The 17,621-nt window shown below is 37.4% G+C and overlaps 1 protein-coding gene across 1 annotated transcript; it reads left to right on the top strand.

Moving 5' to 3' along the window:
* The first annotated feature begins 3,538 nt into the window (after positions 1-3,538).
* Positions 3,539-14,859, top strand: abhd4 (abhydrolase domain containing 4). Its single transcript, NM_001017287.2, is given in 7 exon segments — positions 3,539-3,588; positions 4,745-4,833; positions 9,677-10,049; positions 10,496-10,650; positions 11,132-11,243; positions 11,716-11,902; positions 13,277-14,859. Coding segments are annotated over 7 exon segments (1,029 nt in total). The 5' UTR covers positions 3,539-3,565; the 3' UTR covers positions 13,367-14,859.
* The last annotated feature ends 2,762 nt before the right edge of the window (positions 14,860-17,621 follow it).

Here is a 17,621-nt window from a genome sequence, read left to right as displayed (position 1 = left end):
ATAAATCACCACCTCTGCTGCCTAGGTGAACCCTCTCAATATCTTGTACCATAAAGTTGTTAAGGTCCCCTAATGTACTTTACAAAAGGTTTTTTAATTTATTATTCTAAACAAAAAGTAGGTCATCTACATACCATCCAAATATTTGGCAATGTATGGCATGCTTTAGACTTCCTTTATTATTCAATATGACTTTAATAAGACTTTAACATTATAGTGGAATAGCATTTTTTTTTTAACTATTCAAGGTTTTATTTAGGTAGTATCGTCATAGGAAAAAAACACATTTGTACAGAGATTGGTCATTCTATACATATATTTCCTATTAACACCTGTAAACCTTATTTTACCTCGTGATAATAAACCTTATCGTTTTTATACATTTCAACATTTCAGCAGTAACTTATAGATTCGGTAGTTGTGCATTAACTCTTTGTTTGATCTTTTTTGTGCTATCTTTGTTTTATCTCGGTCTTGCTGTATGTGATTTCCATGCTTATAGTGGAATAGCATTATGCAATGCATTTCTCTGATATTAATGTACACAAAGAAACTTATGTATATGGACACTTTTTATCATAATACCTTTGGAGACCTTAACCACTCAAGGGTGCAGGGTATCAAGAAGGTTCACCTAGGCAGCAGAATTGGCGATTTACCCCAAATTATTCTACAATGAGTTTGATGCTATTATTAACCATCTATTTGATTAATGGCCCAAATATGCATTCTGGTCTAAAACAACTTTTTAGGTGTTTACCTCAGTTTTGATTTTTTATAAAAATGTATATAACTTGTGGACTAATGACCTATAACTTTTAAATGGATTTATAAATTCATATATTGTTTTATATATATATATATATATATATATATATATATATATATATATAGTATGCTGTTGGTTTAATACATGCCTTATGTCTTTTGGTGTTTCCTGTGGGTTGTCTAGCCTTTAAATACCAACATCCTGTTGATCTCAGTTAGCCTATGATTAAGTGCCTCTTGGGCACAAAGAGATCATGTTATACATAAGCACGGTATACTTCATTTTGTAAATTTCTCAAGTGCCCACTTGGTGAATTTTATACATTTTGTATCCAGGTGCCCTGTTCTTTTTGATTTAACTAAAATAAATACTAACCCCAAATATCACCCTAACTGACCTCCAGAGTTGGCACCTTTCTAAAAGAAAGCCAGGATGGCCTAGGGGTGGCCTGATGTGGGGGAAGACAACTGAAAATGGGCAGGCTAGTGATGTAAATGCCTGTGACAGTGACATAAAGGGGCTGGTCACAGAGGTGGATTCTGGATGATACTGACAGGAAAGAGGTAAGATGGAGCTAGATTTTGGGTTAATCATGGTTTAAGTGGGCAAGCCTTGGGTGGAACAGCATGTATTACAGACTTTCCAGCAAGTGCTTTACTGGTTCATTTATAGGATTGCCAGTGTTTAGTTTGCCTTTAAAAATAATTTAAAAAAAAAATGGTATGTGATAGTACCACACTTTGGTTAAAATATGTAAGCTCACGTGCCATGTCAAGTCCCTCATTGTATGGACTGCTTATTAGCATTCTAATCCCTGTGTTTAATAAAAGGAACTAATTTTGCCCAGGAACAGTAACCCATGGCAACCAATAAGATGACTAGTACATGCTACCTGCTGATTGGTTGCTATTGGTTTCTGCACCTGGGCAAACTTAGTGTCTTTTATTACAAGTGGGTTATATCTGAAGTACAATTAAAATCAAGTCCCCCAGCAAACAGTGTAACTGGGTAGTAAGACTATGTTGCACTTACATGCATGTAAAATTTAAATTAGAATTTGCATATGGACTCTTCACTGATTGGACTAACACAAAAAAAATTGGGGGGACTTTATAAAGCTGGACAGTTGTTGGTGACTTTACTTTAATGACATGTGCACTATTGGACTCAATGGTACATGTGAGTTGTTTACATTCTGTGTAGGGGGTGAGTTTTTACTTGTGGATGTCACTTCCTGTAACACTCCTTAAATACCTTGTAACACAGTTGAGTTGAACACTTGAAAAAGAGCCCCATAGGATCGAAACATGTGTGGCTAATAAACCTTTGAAGCAGGTTGCTCTTCAGCCTTCTCTTGTACCCAGCCCTTTAAAGTTTACCAGTTATGTAGTTGTAAACCCTTAAATTAAGCCCTTGGCCCACCCACTTAAGCCCCCGATCTACCTTAACGTTACCTTACAATCCTTGATTATGTGATTGCTCTACCCTATTTCATCAATAATCCTCATCCCTTTACATCACAACCCATCCCCCTTTTGGCATCTGAACCCATCCCCCTTCAGTTGGTAAAACACTTTTGAAAAGATGGCAGCTCTACCCACAGCTTGGGCTCATGAAATATTGGCCAGGTGGCAATCCTACCTCCAAACTGGGGTTTCAGGTGTATCCAAAAGAAATAATGGTCATTCGCCCCAATTCTCACTCTAAGGTAAATGTCCGAAAGAGCGATTTATTCGCCCGTGATAGATCTCTGCTACCACATGCAACTAATCGATCTGAAATGGCTTTCCACTGGCAACAATGGGAATCAGTGGAAAGGCCTACGCATTGCTTTGGTTTTCTGGAGTCGCGCAAAGTTTTCTCCTGCAAGCAACTTCTTGAGACTTAGGAAAACCAAAGCTAAGCGTAGACCTTTCCACCAGCCGCCCCCTTTGTCTCTGGTAGAAAAGCATTTCAAAGCGATTAGTGCCCACAGTAGCAGAGATCTACCACTCCATCGGACATTAGCCTACAGGGGGCCAGCCCCATGGATTGGAAACAATCCACTGTTCTACTGGAACAGAAAGAAGACACTGGAGATTGGTAATACTCTATGGAGATGAAAAAACTAAAATACTAAAAAATCTATTAAGAAGGTAGAGGCAGAATAAAATCCCAGGCAGACAAAATGAGAAAAGTTCTTTGGAAATCAAGGAAGTTGGTCACTTACTTTGATTTCTGATCACTTGGCCTACTATCTAAATTATATGATTTGCTTAGTATTCAATTAGATTATTTTAAATTAGATGATGTTAACATAGATCTATGTTAAAAGTTTAGCTGCCAGCACTTAAGTTAAAAGTCGTTATTTCTGAGCAACCCTATTTCATTAACATTGGTTATATAGCTTTTGTACAGGTGGGCCAGCTATTTCAGGTGGATTCTCCTATTTGCTTTCCATGTAATACTAAGTTTTCATCATGACAAAGCAACATTTGCTGTTACAATCTGTGATGTAATTAGACAGAAAGACTAGTTTGCTCCTCCCATTGAAACTTGTGTAACTTCCAAACTCCGCCTTCACTCCGCTCAGCCGGGCGCAAGCCCCGCCCCTCCACCTTCTATCAAACCTGCAAGGCAAGACACTCGCATTTATTTGGTACCGCCCCGTTCGCTCTATGACATTTTGTCCCCGCCCTTGCTATGTAACCTCCGCGTTAGCCACGCCCCGTTTGTTCGGGCTTTGTACAGTGTGTGACAGCGCTGAGCTGCTATTGCTGTTGGGTAATGCCTGGACTGCGGCAGGCCGCTCCTGTGATGGCCGAAGAGCTGGAGGAACAGTAAGTGGATCTCCCAGTTTAGATGATATTCATCCCTGTTGTGTGAGGCGAGAAATTCTCGGTTACGTAACAGCTCTGACTAAAAACACAGAAAGCGGGCAGAGCAGGAAGGGAATGGGGGGGGGGGGCTCTGGAAGCTGTAAGAGGGCTTGGCCCCCAGTTACTGAACCGGCAGATACACGCACATTGGAACTGACACTTAGGGGGCAAATTCTCAGAAAGAAAAACGTTGTGGTATTCTTATTTCTTCTTTTTGTATTATCACCGACTTGTGTGTATGACTGTGCGATTTTTCATCAATTCCAAACACAATCAGAGCTACAAGTGGCAAATGGAGAACAGGACAATGAGTGGTCACGTCCCTTTCATAGAATAGTGTAGAAGCAACTTTTCAGTTGGTATTATTTCCTTGTTGCTGAATGATCTAGTTAATCATGCTGTCTGGTTGCTAGTTCAGTGATCCTAGCAACCAGTATTTTCTTTTTTATTATTTACATTTCTCCCCATTCATCTCATAGTTCCCTGGCAACCACAACAGTTAAAAGTGTGTAACAGGAGCATGTAAAAAAAGTGGAAAACCTGCTAGAAATGATTTGAAGATGTCATTTTCATATATAAAGTTCTCTTTCAGGTGCCTCTAGCTGCCTGTATTAACTGCCTGGGCGGTGACATTACTTGTTAACATCAACTTGTGCCATTAGTTCTCTGTAAACATGAGTTGTAATTGATGTCAACACTGACCTCAATAAGGCTGAAACTGGAATTGTCTTGCATAGTCATTAATAAACAGGAAGCAGACTTTATAGAGAGAATACTCTGCATGTGGGGTACATTCCAAAGAAAGTGAATTCACAGCATGATTTCAAGGCAAGTCTATGGATGAAAGTTATAGGTGCCTGCGTGGTACTGCATCTGATTCCATACACAAACAGTTGAAACAACTTCAATTGGGTATAAAACACACGTATACATAAGGCCATATTAAGGTAATGGAACTAAATTAGCATTTAATAAAGAACTGCTAATTTCCTGCCTTATAAAGTTCTACTTAGCTATGTCTGAACACTTACCATAGTATATGGTATTGTGTTTTTGAATGATTAGTGCTTTCCTTTTTCCTCCACTTAATTTCTGTTTTTTAATTTCTGTTTCATAGCAATCAGAATTGGCTGACTGGCTGGATTCCATCGTGGTGCCCAACATCCATGTCCAAACTAAAGGCTGTTGAGTCAAGGATCCTTCAGTGTGAGTAGGAGTTGAGGTGTGACAGAGGGGACATTTTGTGTGAAGATTTTTTTTCCTGTAAAGTGGTTGGCTAAAATGAATTGAAATTGAGTGCACCTATCACCTGAAGTTTGCTTTCCCTACCAGAGGTAGAGCCCACACTCCAGCTGGAGTAAAACAATAGTTTTATAAAAAAAAAAATCCCCTCCGGCGCTAGGCCTGGAAAAAAATAGCCCCCTACAGTGCTAGGCTGTCCACATTGGGAGGGAGCTCCCGGTGTGAGCGGCCATGTTATTTTTTTCACACGTGTATAATGTGTGAAACTCCCTGTCACTCATTATACACATGTGTGACGTAGGAGTGGTGGATGCGACTTACCCGCCTACATCACACACATATGTATGATGGGTGAGTTGTGGCACTCACTCGTTATGCGCATGCAAATGTCAAATGCAACATGGCTGCCTGCATCTGGAGCTCCCTCCCAGTGCGGACTGCCTAGCACTTTTTTTTTTTTTTTTTTTAAAGACTATAGTTTTTCCACCTCTGGTGGGGAAAGCAATTTTTGGGTGATAGGTGCCATTTAAGTTCAAACAGTTTGTATGCATATAAATTACTATGTTGAGAGTGAAGACACAAAACCGTATGAAACTTTTGTTAGAGATAAAGTGCAAGGGGGGGAGGATATGGGCATAGACATATCGACAACAAAAGTGAAGCAAAATAACAATGAAGCCGATGCTTCCTCATAAAATTATCCAGTATTTAAAAGAAACTTTCAGTTCTCCATTTATTTTGTATAGATCCAAAAGTTGTTCCTTCTTGTGCTTGTCTAACACACCAAAACAGTGCCTCTTAGGGGAAGCACGGTTAATTTGCAGTTAATGGGACCATAGTTCTAAAGGACAGAAAACTATTGTGCGTAAAATTTTCCAGAACATCTATAAGAGTAGTGTAACAGAGTAGATACTTTTCAGTAAGCTGATAATTTGCCCCATTATAATATAAAGAGATGTGTATATTCATATTTAATCTTCAGTCATTTTCCTATTGACCAAACTGTAAATTATATTTTTATAATACACAAGAGCCATGTATACCCTGTAAATTACTTCATAATTTTAAACAGTGGTTAGTGATGCCATCAGTTATAATTGGTTCAAAGTAATGTAATGTGTATTACTTGACTTACTTAAACTTGTGTATTATAACGTATTATAACAAATAATGTACCTCCCCTCAGAGTTCAATGACTTTTGTAAAAGTGCTCGGCCTTCAGCCTCATTCCAATTACTCAGAAATTAATAATATTATATTTATTACTAGAAATAAGTATGTAACCTATATAAGTTACTTTGCAGCTATGCAATAATCATAGTAACTATTATTTGAGCTTGTCCTGCTTTATCCTTTTTAAACATAAAGGTGTGTAAAGTGAGTACAAATTGAATAAAAGGAACATGTTACATTTACTGATATGTTTCCTTGCTTTGGAAAGCATCAAAAAGCTACCCCAAGAGAACGCACCAGCAAACACTCAAGTGTAAGAGGCCTAACCTGGTTTCACTCTCTACTTGCATCTTCAGATTTTTGGCTATGGTACAGCTGAACCTTTTATCAGTCTGAATTCAAAACTTGAAAGAAGGACTTTGATTTGGAGAAATCCTATATTTGTTTCATGTCTTGGAAAAAGTGGTGTCAAATAAGTGATTTTTTTTTAAGCCGTGTATTCCCCCTCATTTCTGATTTCTGACATTTTTATGAAGAATCCCTATAGAAGTAGTGCAAATTATAGATTTGTATTTTAAATTACTCTAGACGAGTACAATATTTTTGGCACCACTTACGAGGTTATTTATTAAAGTCAGTGGGGCAGGGTAATGGCATTATTTGGTGCTGCAGGCCTATCTGCCTGGAGTTTTTAATATATTCTTCATGATTATGTGGCTTTACCTTTGATATGTAATTTTCCCCCAGATTTAAAAAACATACAGGCAGAATTATTGGTAGATGCTCTAGATTGTAAACTCCACTGGAGCAGGTAACTAATAGTGGGCCTTCTGTTTCTGATACACAAATATGACTCAAGTAATGCTGTAGTGCAGTGATGATGTATTAAGGCAAGCACAGAGCTTACTTGTATGCCTGGAACTTTATTTAATCTAATTTAATAAGCAAATTATTGTAGATGGTGATTATGCAGTGAATCATGCAAAAATATGTTATAGGTACTGTACTGGTTGAGCTTAGATATAATAGCATGTATTTGTGTCATCAAATCCTTTGTGGATTAAACAAGCTTCAGTGCATTATATTTGTTATAATACAGTATTTATTTACATGTCTGCACCTTGGATTAGTACACCATTTTCTATATTAAACTGTACAAAGATGTATGTGGAGCTGTTAGGCAGACTAGAAAAATAGGGCCAGCAGAGAAACTACTAACATGCTCTGAACCAAATGCCACATGTGACAGTAGCTTGTATATTTTTCTTGGGGGCTTTTATAGGAGAAAAAAAATAAACACATAACAGAGCACTAACTCACCCAGTGGAACATGTTTATAGCAGCCACCTAGCCTGCACCATAAATAAACTGCTCAGGTAGTGTCAGAATTTTGCTCCTCCCACTTCTGAGTGACATACCCTTACAGAAGGAAGAGCCCTTCAGCACTGGTTAGCTCCCCCCCACTACATTAGACAGATAATAGATTCCCTTTAGAATATTGGCTGCTATTACAATGATATTTACTTTAATGACTAAGCAACTACAAGATAGTTTTCCTAGGCTTAAATAGGTTTTATTCTTTGCAAAGAGTGTTGGCTTGCATAACAGATGTATCAGATGTAATCATGTATCTACCGCTAAAAGAATGAAATATATATATTTAACCAGGACCGCCGTTGGTGGGAGAGGGGGTAGTGTTGTGCCAGGACCCATGAAATCTTCTTCAGTAAGGGGGCCTGGTTGGGTTGCAAAGTTACATATAAAGTTACGCAAATGCAGTTTACGTAAATCATGCAAAAACTGCCTAAAACACTACGTAACTTGCCTAGAAACTTTAATAACTTGCGTTTAAGTAGAAGACAATGTACAGAAGCTTTGCAGGGACAGACTTCACTGACCACCAATGAATTAACAACTTAAGGTAAATTCCACTGCCCCCAATGAACTGACTGACTTATTAACACATTAATTATTCATTTTAACTATTTATATGAACTGCTTATTATAGAAAAACATCAACTGTTTATATTGGTATCTATTTACTAAATTATATTAACATCTCCTACATGAACTTTCCAGCAGGGGAATGATTATTGGGCCCCACAGCAACATTATTGGGCCCTTACACTTACGCAATTATGCGTAAACTTGCATTACTTTCAAAGAAAATAATGTTACTTACGTATAAACTCCAATGACCCCCCAATTCAAATACTGAATTATTAGCACATTAGTTATTGTAACATTAATTATTGTAACTGTTTTTATGAAGCAATGACAGCGCAGAGCAGGGGCAGGTAGGTGGGAAGGGGTTAAACTTAGGGCAAAGCAACTGACCCCCAATAATTTGAGTGAATTATTAGCACATCAGTCAATGGAACTCTTTATATGAGCTGCTTATTATAGAGTAACATCAGTGTTTATATTGCACACACAAGGGACATGGTCCAAATTTTAATACTGCGCGCCTGTGTTCCTAGGGGGCCGCATGTAAATAACTTGTGCGGAGCCCAACATTTCTGATGGTGGCCCTGTATTTAACTTGCAAAAAGTAGCCAACTTCAGGTTACTACTAAGGCTTTGGCCAGTTAGTAGTGCATCATGCCTCTTTACCACTACTCATAGCATCCTTCTGCTCTGCATACAAAAAAGTAAGATGTAGCCTTTTTCCTTTACTTTGCATATGGATAGATTAGTATTATTGCCATTTAATGTCAAAAATTGTAACAATGGCTGTTTAGCAATAGCACCTATTTGTGCTTCTTGTACCAACTACCCAATAATTGAGTAGGATACAAAAAGTGCCAACAGGGTTATTTGTTGTTTATATTTTGCTGTCTTTATTTACCAAAGTTGTTCATTAGTGTTTCCTTTGATAGTCAATGCATTCAAATAAGGCATGTTAGTGAAAGTCATTACAAACCTGTGCTAGGGGATATTGAATTTTAGTTAGTTTTGTGGAAAAAACTGTTCCCCATTTGCAATCTGTTTCTGAAAACGTTGCTTTCAGTTCCTTTTCAGGTTACCGAAAACGGCTACAGAAATAGACAATGCTGATCATTTACTGATAATTGTCTCTACGTGTGTTTTAGCAGAGGCAATTCTCAGTATTGTCTATGGCAGGGTATTTTCTGGCGTTTAGTAGCTGTGACAAGTAGCTGCTACTAGTAGCTCTGTGTGTCTTCATCCTTAGTTTCTCTTAGAAAGTCAGTTTCATCTGGTGATACACAGATATACCCACCCCATAAATCTTGCTACGTGTATAATGTAACACATATGTATCCACCCATTTATTACCTATAATTGCTTATTTCAGATGGCTTTGTATCTGATAAAATAACAATTAAGGCTAGATCATGCTGTGTTTATGTTAATCTTAAATGTGTGCTGTAGTACAATATTTTGTATTGTGTACCTGATGCACTTACATTTTCCAGGATTTGTCCTGAAGTGTTTAACTGATATTAACAGGGCTTGCTAAAAAATCAATTTGAGTGTTCAGATCAGTCAAGAGAATACAGCACTAATTTATTACTTAAATGTTTCTTTTTTAAATACATGACCTTAGGATATGTATGGTACTAACTCATTGTCCCCTTCCAATTGACTTAAAATTACTGATGCTTGTTTGTAGGTATCAAGAACAAATTTTCTGCTCAGTATGTATCACTTCCTGACCAAAACAAGATATGGACACTGACGGTGAGCCCTGAGCTTCAGAAGAAGACCCCTCTGGTTATGGTCCATGGCTTTGGAGGAGGTATAGGGTTGTGGATCCAGAATTTAGACCACTTGAGTTCTAGTCGGACTTTACATGCCTTTGACTTGCTGGGATTTGGACGTAGCTCCCGTCCAAACTTTCCTAGCGATCCGGAAGGAGCAGAGGAACAGTTTGTGTCATCCATCGAGCAATGGAGAGAGCAAATGGGAATTAGGAATATGATTCTCCTAGGGCACAGTTTGGGAGGATTTCTGGCTGCCTCTTATTCCATCAAATTCCCAGAGAGGTGAGTGTCTGTATTTTCCTAAACAGCTTAAATTACTCATTGAGAAAATTGCCATTTACATCATATTGTAACATAGGGTCTGTATTTTGTTTGTTGGGTCATTCAAAATGTGTTCCATAGTAAATGTCTGTGTCTTATCTACTGCATAAATCAGACATCAGCAAGATTCTGCCTATGGAAAAACCTATTCAGCCTATGGAAAAACCTATTCAGCCTATGGAAAAACCTGACCAGCAGTCATAATGGTTCTGCTATAACTAGCAATCTGTTTTTATACAATTACTGAACAATTAAGCATTTAATTTAAATGACCCAGAGTTTTAATATTCTTCCTACTTTACTTTGCAGTATGAAAATATAGAGTGGTGACTTACATATAGTCAGGATATGTGTTTCAAATACATACTACAATTTATTTGGTTTGGTGACTTTATACTTCCTTTTAGAGTAAAACACCTCATTCTTGTGGATCCATGGGGTTTCCCCACTATGCCAACAGACCCCAGTGAAATCCGTTCACCTCCAACATGGGTAAAGGCTCTGGCTGCTGTGCTTGGACGCTCTAACCCTTTGGCAGTTGTAAGGGCAGCTGGACCATGGGGTGAGTAGTTCATGAACTTCTTTTACTCAGAGTTTGTTCAGATATCATAAACATAATTCCTCAAAAATCATCATAGTGAAACTACATACAAATAAGCAGATATATAAAGGGAATTTTACCTTGACTTTAACTTTCATCTGTATGGAGACAGCAATCTTCATAATTTCAGAGCTATTTTGTGTTTTTGTTATGTAATTAATAAAGAGTAAGAATACTAATGAAGCCTAACTTTAGTTCAAGCGCACTATTGTCTGTAGTGCATGTGCATGTTGTCTAACCATTCAGGAATTCTAACACCCTTTCTTGTGGTGTTAGCACAGATTTGTTTCATTTCTGTTTTTGCACAGCCACTTTATAATGGGCAGAGTTGGGACTAACCTGTAGCAATGAATGCATTAAAGTGCTTGTGAAACAGAGCATATGCTTTAGAACAGCAAAAGAAATGTGTCAGACATATGTTAATTAAAATTATCTCCCTTAGGTCCAGGGTTGGTACAGAGGTTCCGTCCAGACTTAAAAAGAAAATTTCAAGAGTACTTCGAAGATGATACCATTATGGAATATATCTACCACTGCAATGCCCAAACACCCAGGTGGGGATTCTATATTAGGAGTAGCTCCACAGTTTTTTCTGAGGGATTTTCATTTTTTACCTTACCTTACCTTAAGTATGTAATTAATGTACTGCAAGGCAGCAGCAATTTTCCTTGTCAGTAGCTGGAAAACCACCTTTTGGTATTATGTTTCCCTATTCTTTTTAGTTGTACTGGAGATAGAGCTTCCAAATTACAGGGATAACTACCTACCTCTGTTGGGTTTTCCCTGCAGTTTCTCATTCCAGAACTTTGTGTGCACTAGCATTTTTGCTTGCTGAGAATAACCTACTGACTGTTACTATGTCTGTTTTTACCCATTTATTATATACTATGCAGAACTGTCACATTCTCTATCCATAGCCTATTTTATAAATATGTTAAAAAGTTATTTTGGAATGCTGAGGAGCATGTGATTTGGTCATGGCATTGTTTCTCTTACACTGATTTTCTTGTACTGACCCCTCTGTAGTGGCGAGAGTGCTTTCAAGACCATGATGGAGAGGTTTGGCTGGGCCAAACGTCCCATGATGTCCAGAATTAATCAGATCCCTAAGGACCTTCCAATAACATTCATTTACGGAGCAGAGACTTGGATTGACAGAAGCACTGGAGAGAGGGTCAAAGAGGAACGGTCAGACTCCTTTGTGAAGACATTGGTAAGGGGAATGTGCAACAGCTTATTATAGAGAAACAGGCTCTCCAATGGAAAATAACTGATTCATATAAGAAATAGAATTTCTGATTTTAGCCATCAGTCATACTAATCTGAATGCTTCCTATCATCTCACTTCATGAAATGAGTGATGAAAGCAATCAAATCAACACTGCACAAGCACAAAGGTTTACAAAATATGGCCACTTTGCAAGGGTTAAAAAAGTGTTTCTACACAGATGATCAGACTTCAAGTAACACTTCTCTGCTTTTGCAGTTCACTGCCGCTGTAAAATTCAGGTTACATAAGACCTAAAAAGTTTGTTCACCTTTAACTTAAAGTAAATGTTATTATGATGTAGAGAGTGATATTCCGAGACAGTTTGCAATCATCTTCGTTTTCTGAACTACTCCTTTAAGTGTTTAATACCCTAGAAAGTCCAGCAGGCTAAAATCAATGAAACTTATTTTTTTCTGCCATGGAGGGTGACTGATGAAGGCCAGTTCATCTGTTTCATCAATTGTATATATTTAGTTGCGATTTAGCGCACAATTTTAAAATGTGAAGAAAGTAGAGCATGGGAGTCGAAAAAGTTAACAGGCTCACCTCACTGCTGGCTTACTCTCATCAACCAGTAGCAGGTATGGATAACTACTGGGGTATATCTCTGAATCAGTCCCAGCAGGCATTGCAGATTTAAAGCAAAAGTGACTAATTCAGTTCAGATCCATATTCTCTAAAAACATAATTTTTGTAATGCGTCAAAATAGGTTAGAACCTGGTTTCTGTTGATGTTGGACTTTTTCTGTAAGCACTATAAAAAATTCTATTAATTGGAGGGATGATGAAGTAGTTGTCAATGCAGTAATGGAAATTAAGCGAAAGTAGGGAATTATTGAAATCGTAGGTTCCTCATCTCCACATAGGAATAATGGGATTTCTGGTCCAAGTTGGCAAACAAACATCGGCACTTGAGTTCCGAATCAAAGAAAGCTGCATGCTTGGCTGTTTCCTGCTTACAATAGGCAGTAGCCTCATACACAGACAAGCATAAAGATTTTTTGCTATTCATAACTCAGAACCCTGCTGATACTTTTAAAGTCCTGCTACCAGGGGCCGCCTAGAAATGTGCAAAGAGTAAGGGAGAAAAGGCAACCCATTTTTAATTAATATTAATTAGAAAGAGGCTTATTTTATCATGGTGAACATGGATTTAAATGTTCCTTTTTTCCTTTAATACATTGACATTGCCCCTTTTTTGCTGCTGTTCCATTGAAACCCTCTCCTCCTGATCTCCAGTGAATCTATTCATCATAGTATCAAATATTTTTCTGATAAGCAACATTGTATAGATTTGTTATTCTTCCCCCCTGCCAGGCAATCAAAGGAGCCTCCCATCATGTGTATGCCGATCAGCCAGGTACCTTCAATGCTGTTGTAGAAGAGATTTGTGATGCAGCTGACTGAGATCGCCTTCCAGAAAATTGAAGAAGGGCGTTGGCTTGATCTTTGCAACGTACAAAAGAGCATAGATATTAAGAGCCCTTTTTTGAAAAGGGCAGTTTGATAGCTAGGTTTCATCTTTTGGTTGCACATTGAAAAAGTAAATTATATTGGTCAAATTTAGCTGATGATTCTTACCATGTATCATATATCGAATTCCTCTGTGCCATAAAGGTCCTCAGTGCTGGTCATCCTTTTCCCATAAGAACCATGCACAATCATATTGTTCATTTATTCATTTTCTCACACAGTAAGGAAAAGTCTCTATCAAGCATAATAATTATTAGCATTAAGTGCCTAAATATTTTAACCGACCTTCCAGGAATCGTCTTTGCTTAGAGATATACATGACTGAAGGGGTTGATATGTTGGGCACAAAATCTTTTTCTGATCAAGCAGTCTTTATTTTTGCTGCAGTACACTCTTTCCATCAGCTGAAATTTGACCAATGTCAGGCCTCCCCCATACATATGGTGAAGCAAACCTGAGTCAAAAAAGCACAAGACCATTTGTATGTTAGTATATGGGCTTTGGATAAGATGTTGTGTGGTCTTTGTGCTCCTGGAAATTGGTGCATCTAATTTATATAAATATTATTACAACTACCTCTTCTATAAAGCAACATACATATTAATTTGTAGTTGTATTTAAATCTAAATTTTGTGTATTGGTGACACATAGTGCCATTTTTGCATTACTTTGTCCATTTTGATTACTAATTCTAACAGATTACTTCAAAAAAGAGTAATTGCACAGACCTTGTAGCATCACTTGCCAATAATGACATTTATGGTGACACCTCTGGTTATTTATTGGAATTACACCTATAGTGGTTTGCACAATTGTTTTGTACAAATGTATAAATTCTATTAAATGTACACTATATATTAACATTTGATATGTTTTTGTTTAAAATGTTGTAAGGCAACACTGATCGTTGTTTAATTGTGTCTCCTTCTCAGAAGATATTTTTTTTAAAGAAATTTAAAAACCCCTAGAATTGCTACTGGATAAAAAATCCTTTCTTATGGAATCACAGAAAGGTACTTTCTTTTTTCAACCCAATAGCTATTGGCTGTTTTAAACTTTAAATATATGATAACCTGACTTAAAACATGGTTGCCTTGTAAGCTCCCTTTTTTTAATATTTGTTTTTTTGAGTCAGCAGTTATACTGACAGGTTCCATTTCCAATAATTCCATCGTGGTGTGATTAAGTGCCTTGTACGAAAAAGAAGCCTTTCTGTTTGTCATCTCCCAGCATTAGTGAAATATAGCCCAACAAATCCTTGCATACTAAATACAGATTACTGGGTTTTTATAGTTGATAAGAAAAGTGGGAAATAACCAATTTTCCAGAGCTTTTTTCAAATGTATTTCTAATCTAATTTTTCTAACATTGATGCAGAGCTACTGACAACTGTACATGAGAATAAATGCTTTTGTATCAAGCTGAAAGGAGATGCGTTTGTGGCATTGTGTATCTTGTATCTTTGTGATTCCTTATTGGTGGCTTGTAGGTTATGCATTTGATAATAACTGTGGCTTATTAATGTTAAAAGTGTAATTTCATTTTGTTTTCTATTGTGGAAAAATGTAATTTTCTTTACTAGTAAGTGGAAATAGAAATCTGTTCTTCGATACACTGATTAAAAGGCAGATGTTAAAATATAAATCCATTACAGACCCCACCGGTTATGAATACAGTGCTGCCTGCAATCAGCAGCATATTCACAGAAGAGGCACAGGTATTTACATGGCATTTTGGAGTGCAAAGACCTGCGTCTGTTGGCGTTAAGTAGGGGGCAAAGTGTGAAAAACATGGAGGTTTGCACTCATTTTTGTGCACTTTGCATCCTGGCACATACTTAGTTTTGGCAGTATCTTGTATAATTAAGCACTCCATGCATACACCTTAAACATTTTGATGCCAGATGCTTGTTTTTTTGTCCTTTTCTACACTGTGCTCAGCCTGTGTTTTTTTTCCAGACTGAGGGAAGCGGATCCATTCCCTTTTCCAGCTTCATTGATGTGCACTTAAATGTACAGCCTTCACTTAAAATGCAGACACACGCAGTGGAGTGGAAACGAAAATGCCTGCACGCAAATAGAAGCTGTACTTTTATGTGCACATCAAAAGATCTGGGTAAGGAAGCAGGTCCGCTTCTCCCAGTCTGGAAAAAAAGCAGACTGAGAGCAGTGAAGCCATTGCTTTGTATGCTTTAAGCCTTCTATTCTGGACTGGAGGTGATGCTATATTGTGATTATCTGGGGTACTGATGTAACCAGTGCTTTCAGCCACATAGAGACTTATACCACCCTCTGCCCAGGATTTAGGCAAGACACACACAAAACAGGAAAAACAAAGGGGCTGACATACAATAGGTACACCTGGATGTGGCTGTATCAGTGTCATCAACATCTTTAGCAATAATCTTTTAGTATCAGTAACCAAAGCTTTAATGCTGAAGACTGGTTAAATGAAGCCAAGAAAATTAACACATTGATCTCCTTGTTATCTGTTTAAATGTAAATAATTGTGGGCAGCACTGGAGAAATGAACCACATGTGTACACTACCTCTGTTCTATGTTCAATTTACTATACTGGCAGGTTATAGAAATATGCAGTCAGTAACCCAGCCAGTGAGCATCTAGTTCATTATCACAACTGCCAAGGACTTTCTTTGTCTACCTGCTTGCACATAAACCTTACTGCTTTAGAACAGTATAAAGGGCCAGTAAATAACTAGGCTATATGGTTTACCACCAGCACATTCTCTGCTGCTGAACTACAGTTATCAGCACTGCTGAGATTTGTAGTAACACACCAGCAGGACCAAAGGTTGCCAAACCTTGGTAACATTAAGTGCAAATGATGTTGGGTTTTTTTAAAAAAAGAATTTGTATGATTATTCACGCAAACGAGTTATAGAAAAAAATAGCTACAATTTAAGAAATCTAATATACACAGTTCTGGGTGCATTGTACAGTTTCTTTAACTTTATATAATTTTATATTTAAATAAATCAAGAACCTGCAACAAATCTACGTGTCTTTTTGTTTGTTGTTAATAAGCTCAATGTATATATCTAATCCACATCTTTTATTGCTTACTATTAGAAGATTAGTAGAACTGAAATATTATGGAGAACTATGTTGGAAGGGTAAGTAAAACTTTGCCTTGCTGAAGGTGATCAAGTGAGTGTTTCCACTCTGAATAGTGCCATTGCTGACAATGTAAGGCATTTCCCTATTCAAGTGTATGGAAAGCAACAGGAAGTTTGTGGTGGTTTGATGCTGTGGAAGAACATACTTGGTGCCCAGTCAGCCAAAGGCAGTGTTTTCTCCAGGTTTTCTCCAGGTCGTCACAGCATTGAGATGCCTCTCCTCTAAACCCTCTAGTAGGGCCGGCCAAACAGTTTTGGAGCTACTAGTCTAAAGAAGCATGAAGCCTTAGTACTTCCCAACTATGAACAGGATGCTTGTTGGACTTTTTCAGTTCTCGTCCCCCTTGAAGGGACACTCTTAGCTCATAACAATGTTTCTGATATAAAATAGTTGTATCGGTCATCCGACTACAGTTCCCAAATATTTAGGACAGCAAATATATTTTTTCTCAAATCTCACCCTAACTGATCCCCAGTCTAAACTTTTCAACTTCCTATTTATTAGTTTTTACGATACATGTAAATCATAACAATTACACTGCTTACTTTATCAAAATCTCCAGAGAGAAAAGAAAAACACTATAACTTAACATAACTGGTAGCTCCCCCCAAAAAAATACCCCAGACACATCAAACAGAACTATAAATTATCAAGACCAGAAATGTTCTTCTAAATTTTTTGAGCTTCCTGTATGAATCTTTTTTCCGCAATATTTCTTGGAATTGCCATTTTATATTCTATATTACTGCTAACTTCCCTCATAAGCTGGGAAATGTTTGGGACCTCCTGTTTTTTCCAATTCCTGGCAATTAAAAGTCTGACTGTATTTGATAATTAAAAAATGACTATTTCCGGAATTTTGTCATAAAGGTTTAATAACACCAGCTCTGGAGATAAAACAAAATCTTGTGAAATACAATTTGATATCAGAGAAAATGCTGAAATCCAGAAGCATTGAATGATAGAACAGTACCACCATATGTGTAACATATCTCCTATTTCTTTGTTACACTTCCAACAAGTATTAACAGTTCCTGGATAAATCTGTGAC

This window comes from Xenopus tropicalis, chromosome 1 (genome assembly GCF_000004195.4).
Source record: "Xenopus tropicalis strain Nigerian chromosome 1, UCB_Xtro_10.0, whole genome shotgun sequence".
NCBI classification, from domain to species: domain Eukaryota; kingdom Metazoa; phylum Chordata; class Amphibia; order Anura; family Pipidae; genus Xenopus; species Xenopus tropicalis.
This window is presented reverse-complemented; position numbering and strand designations above follow the sequence as displayed.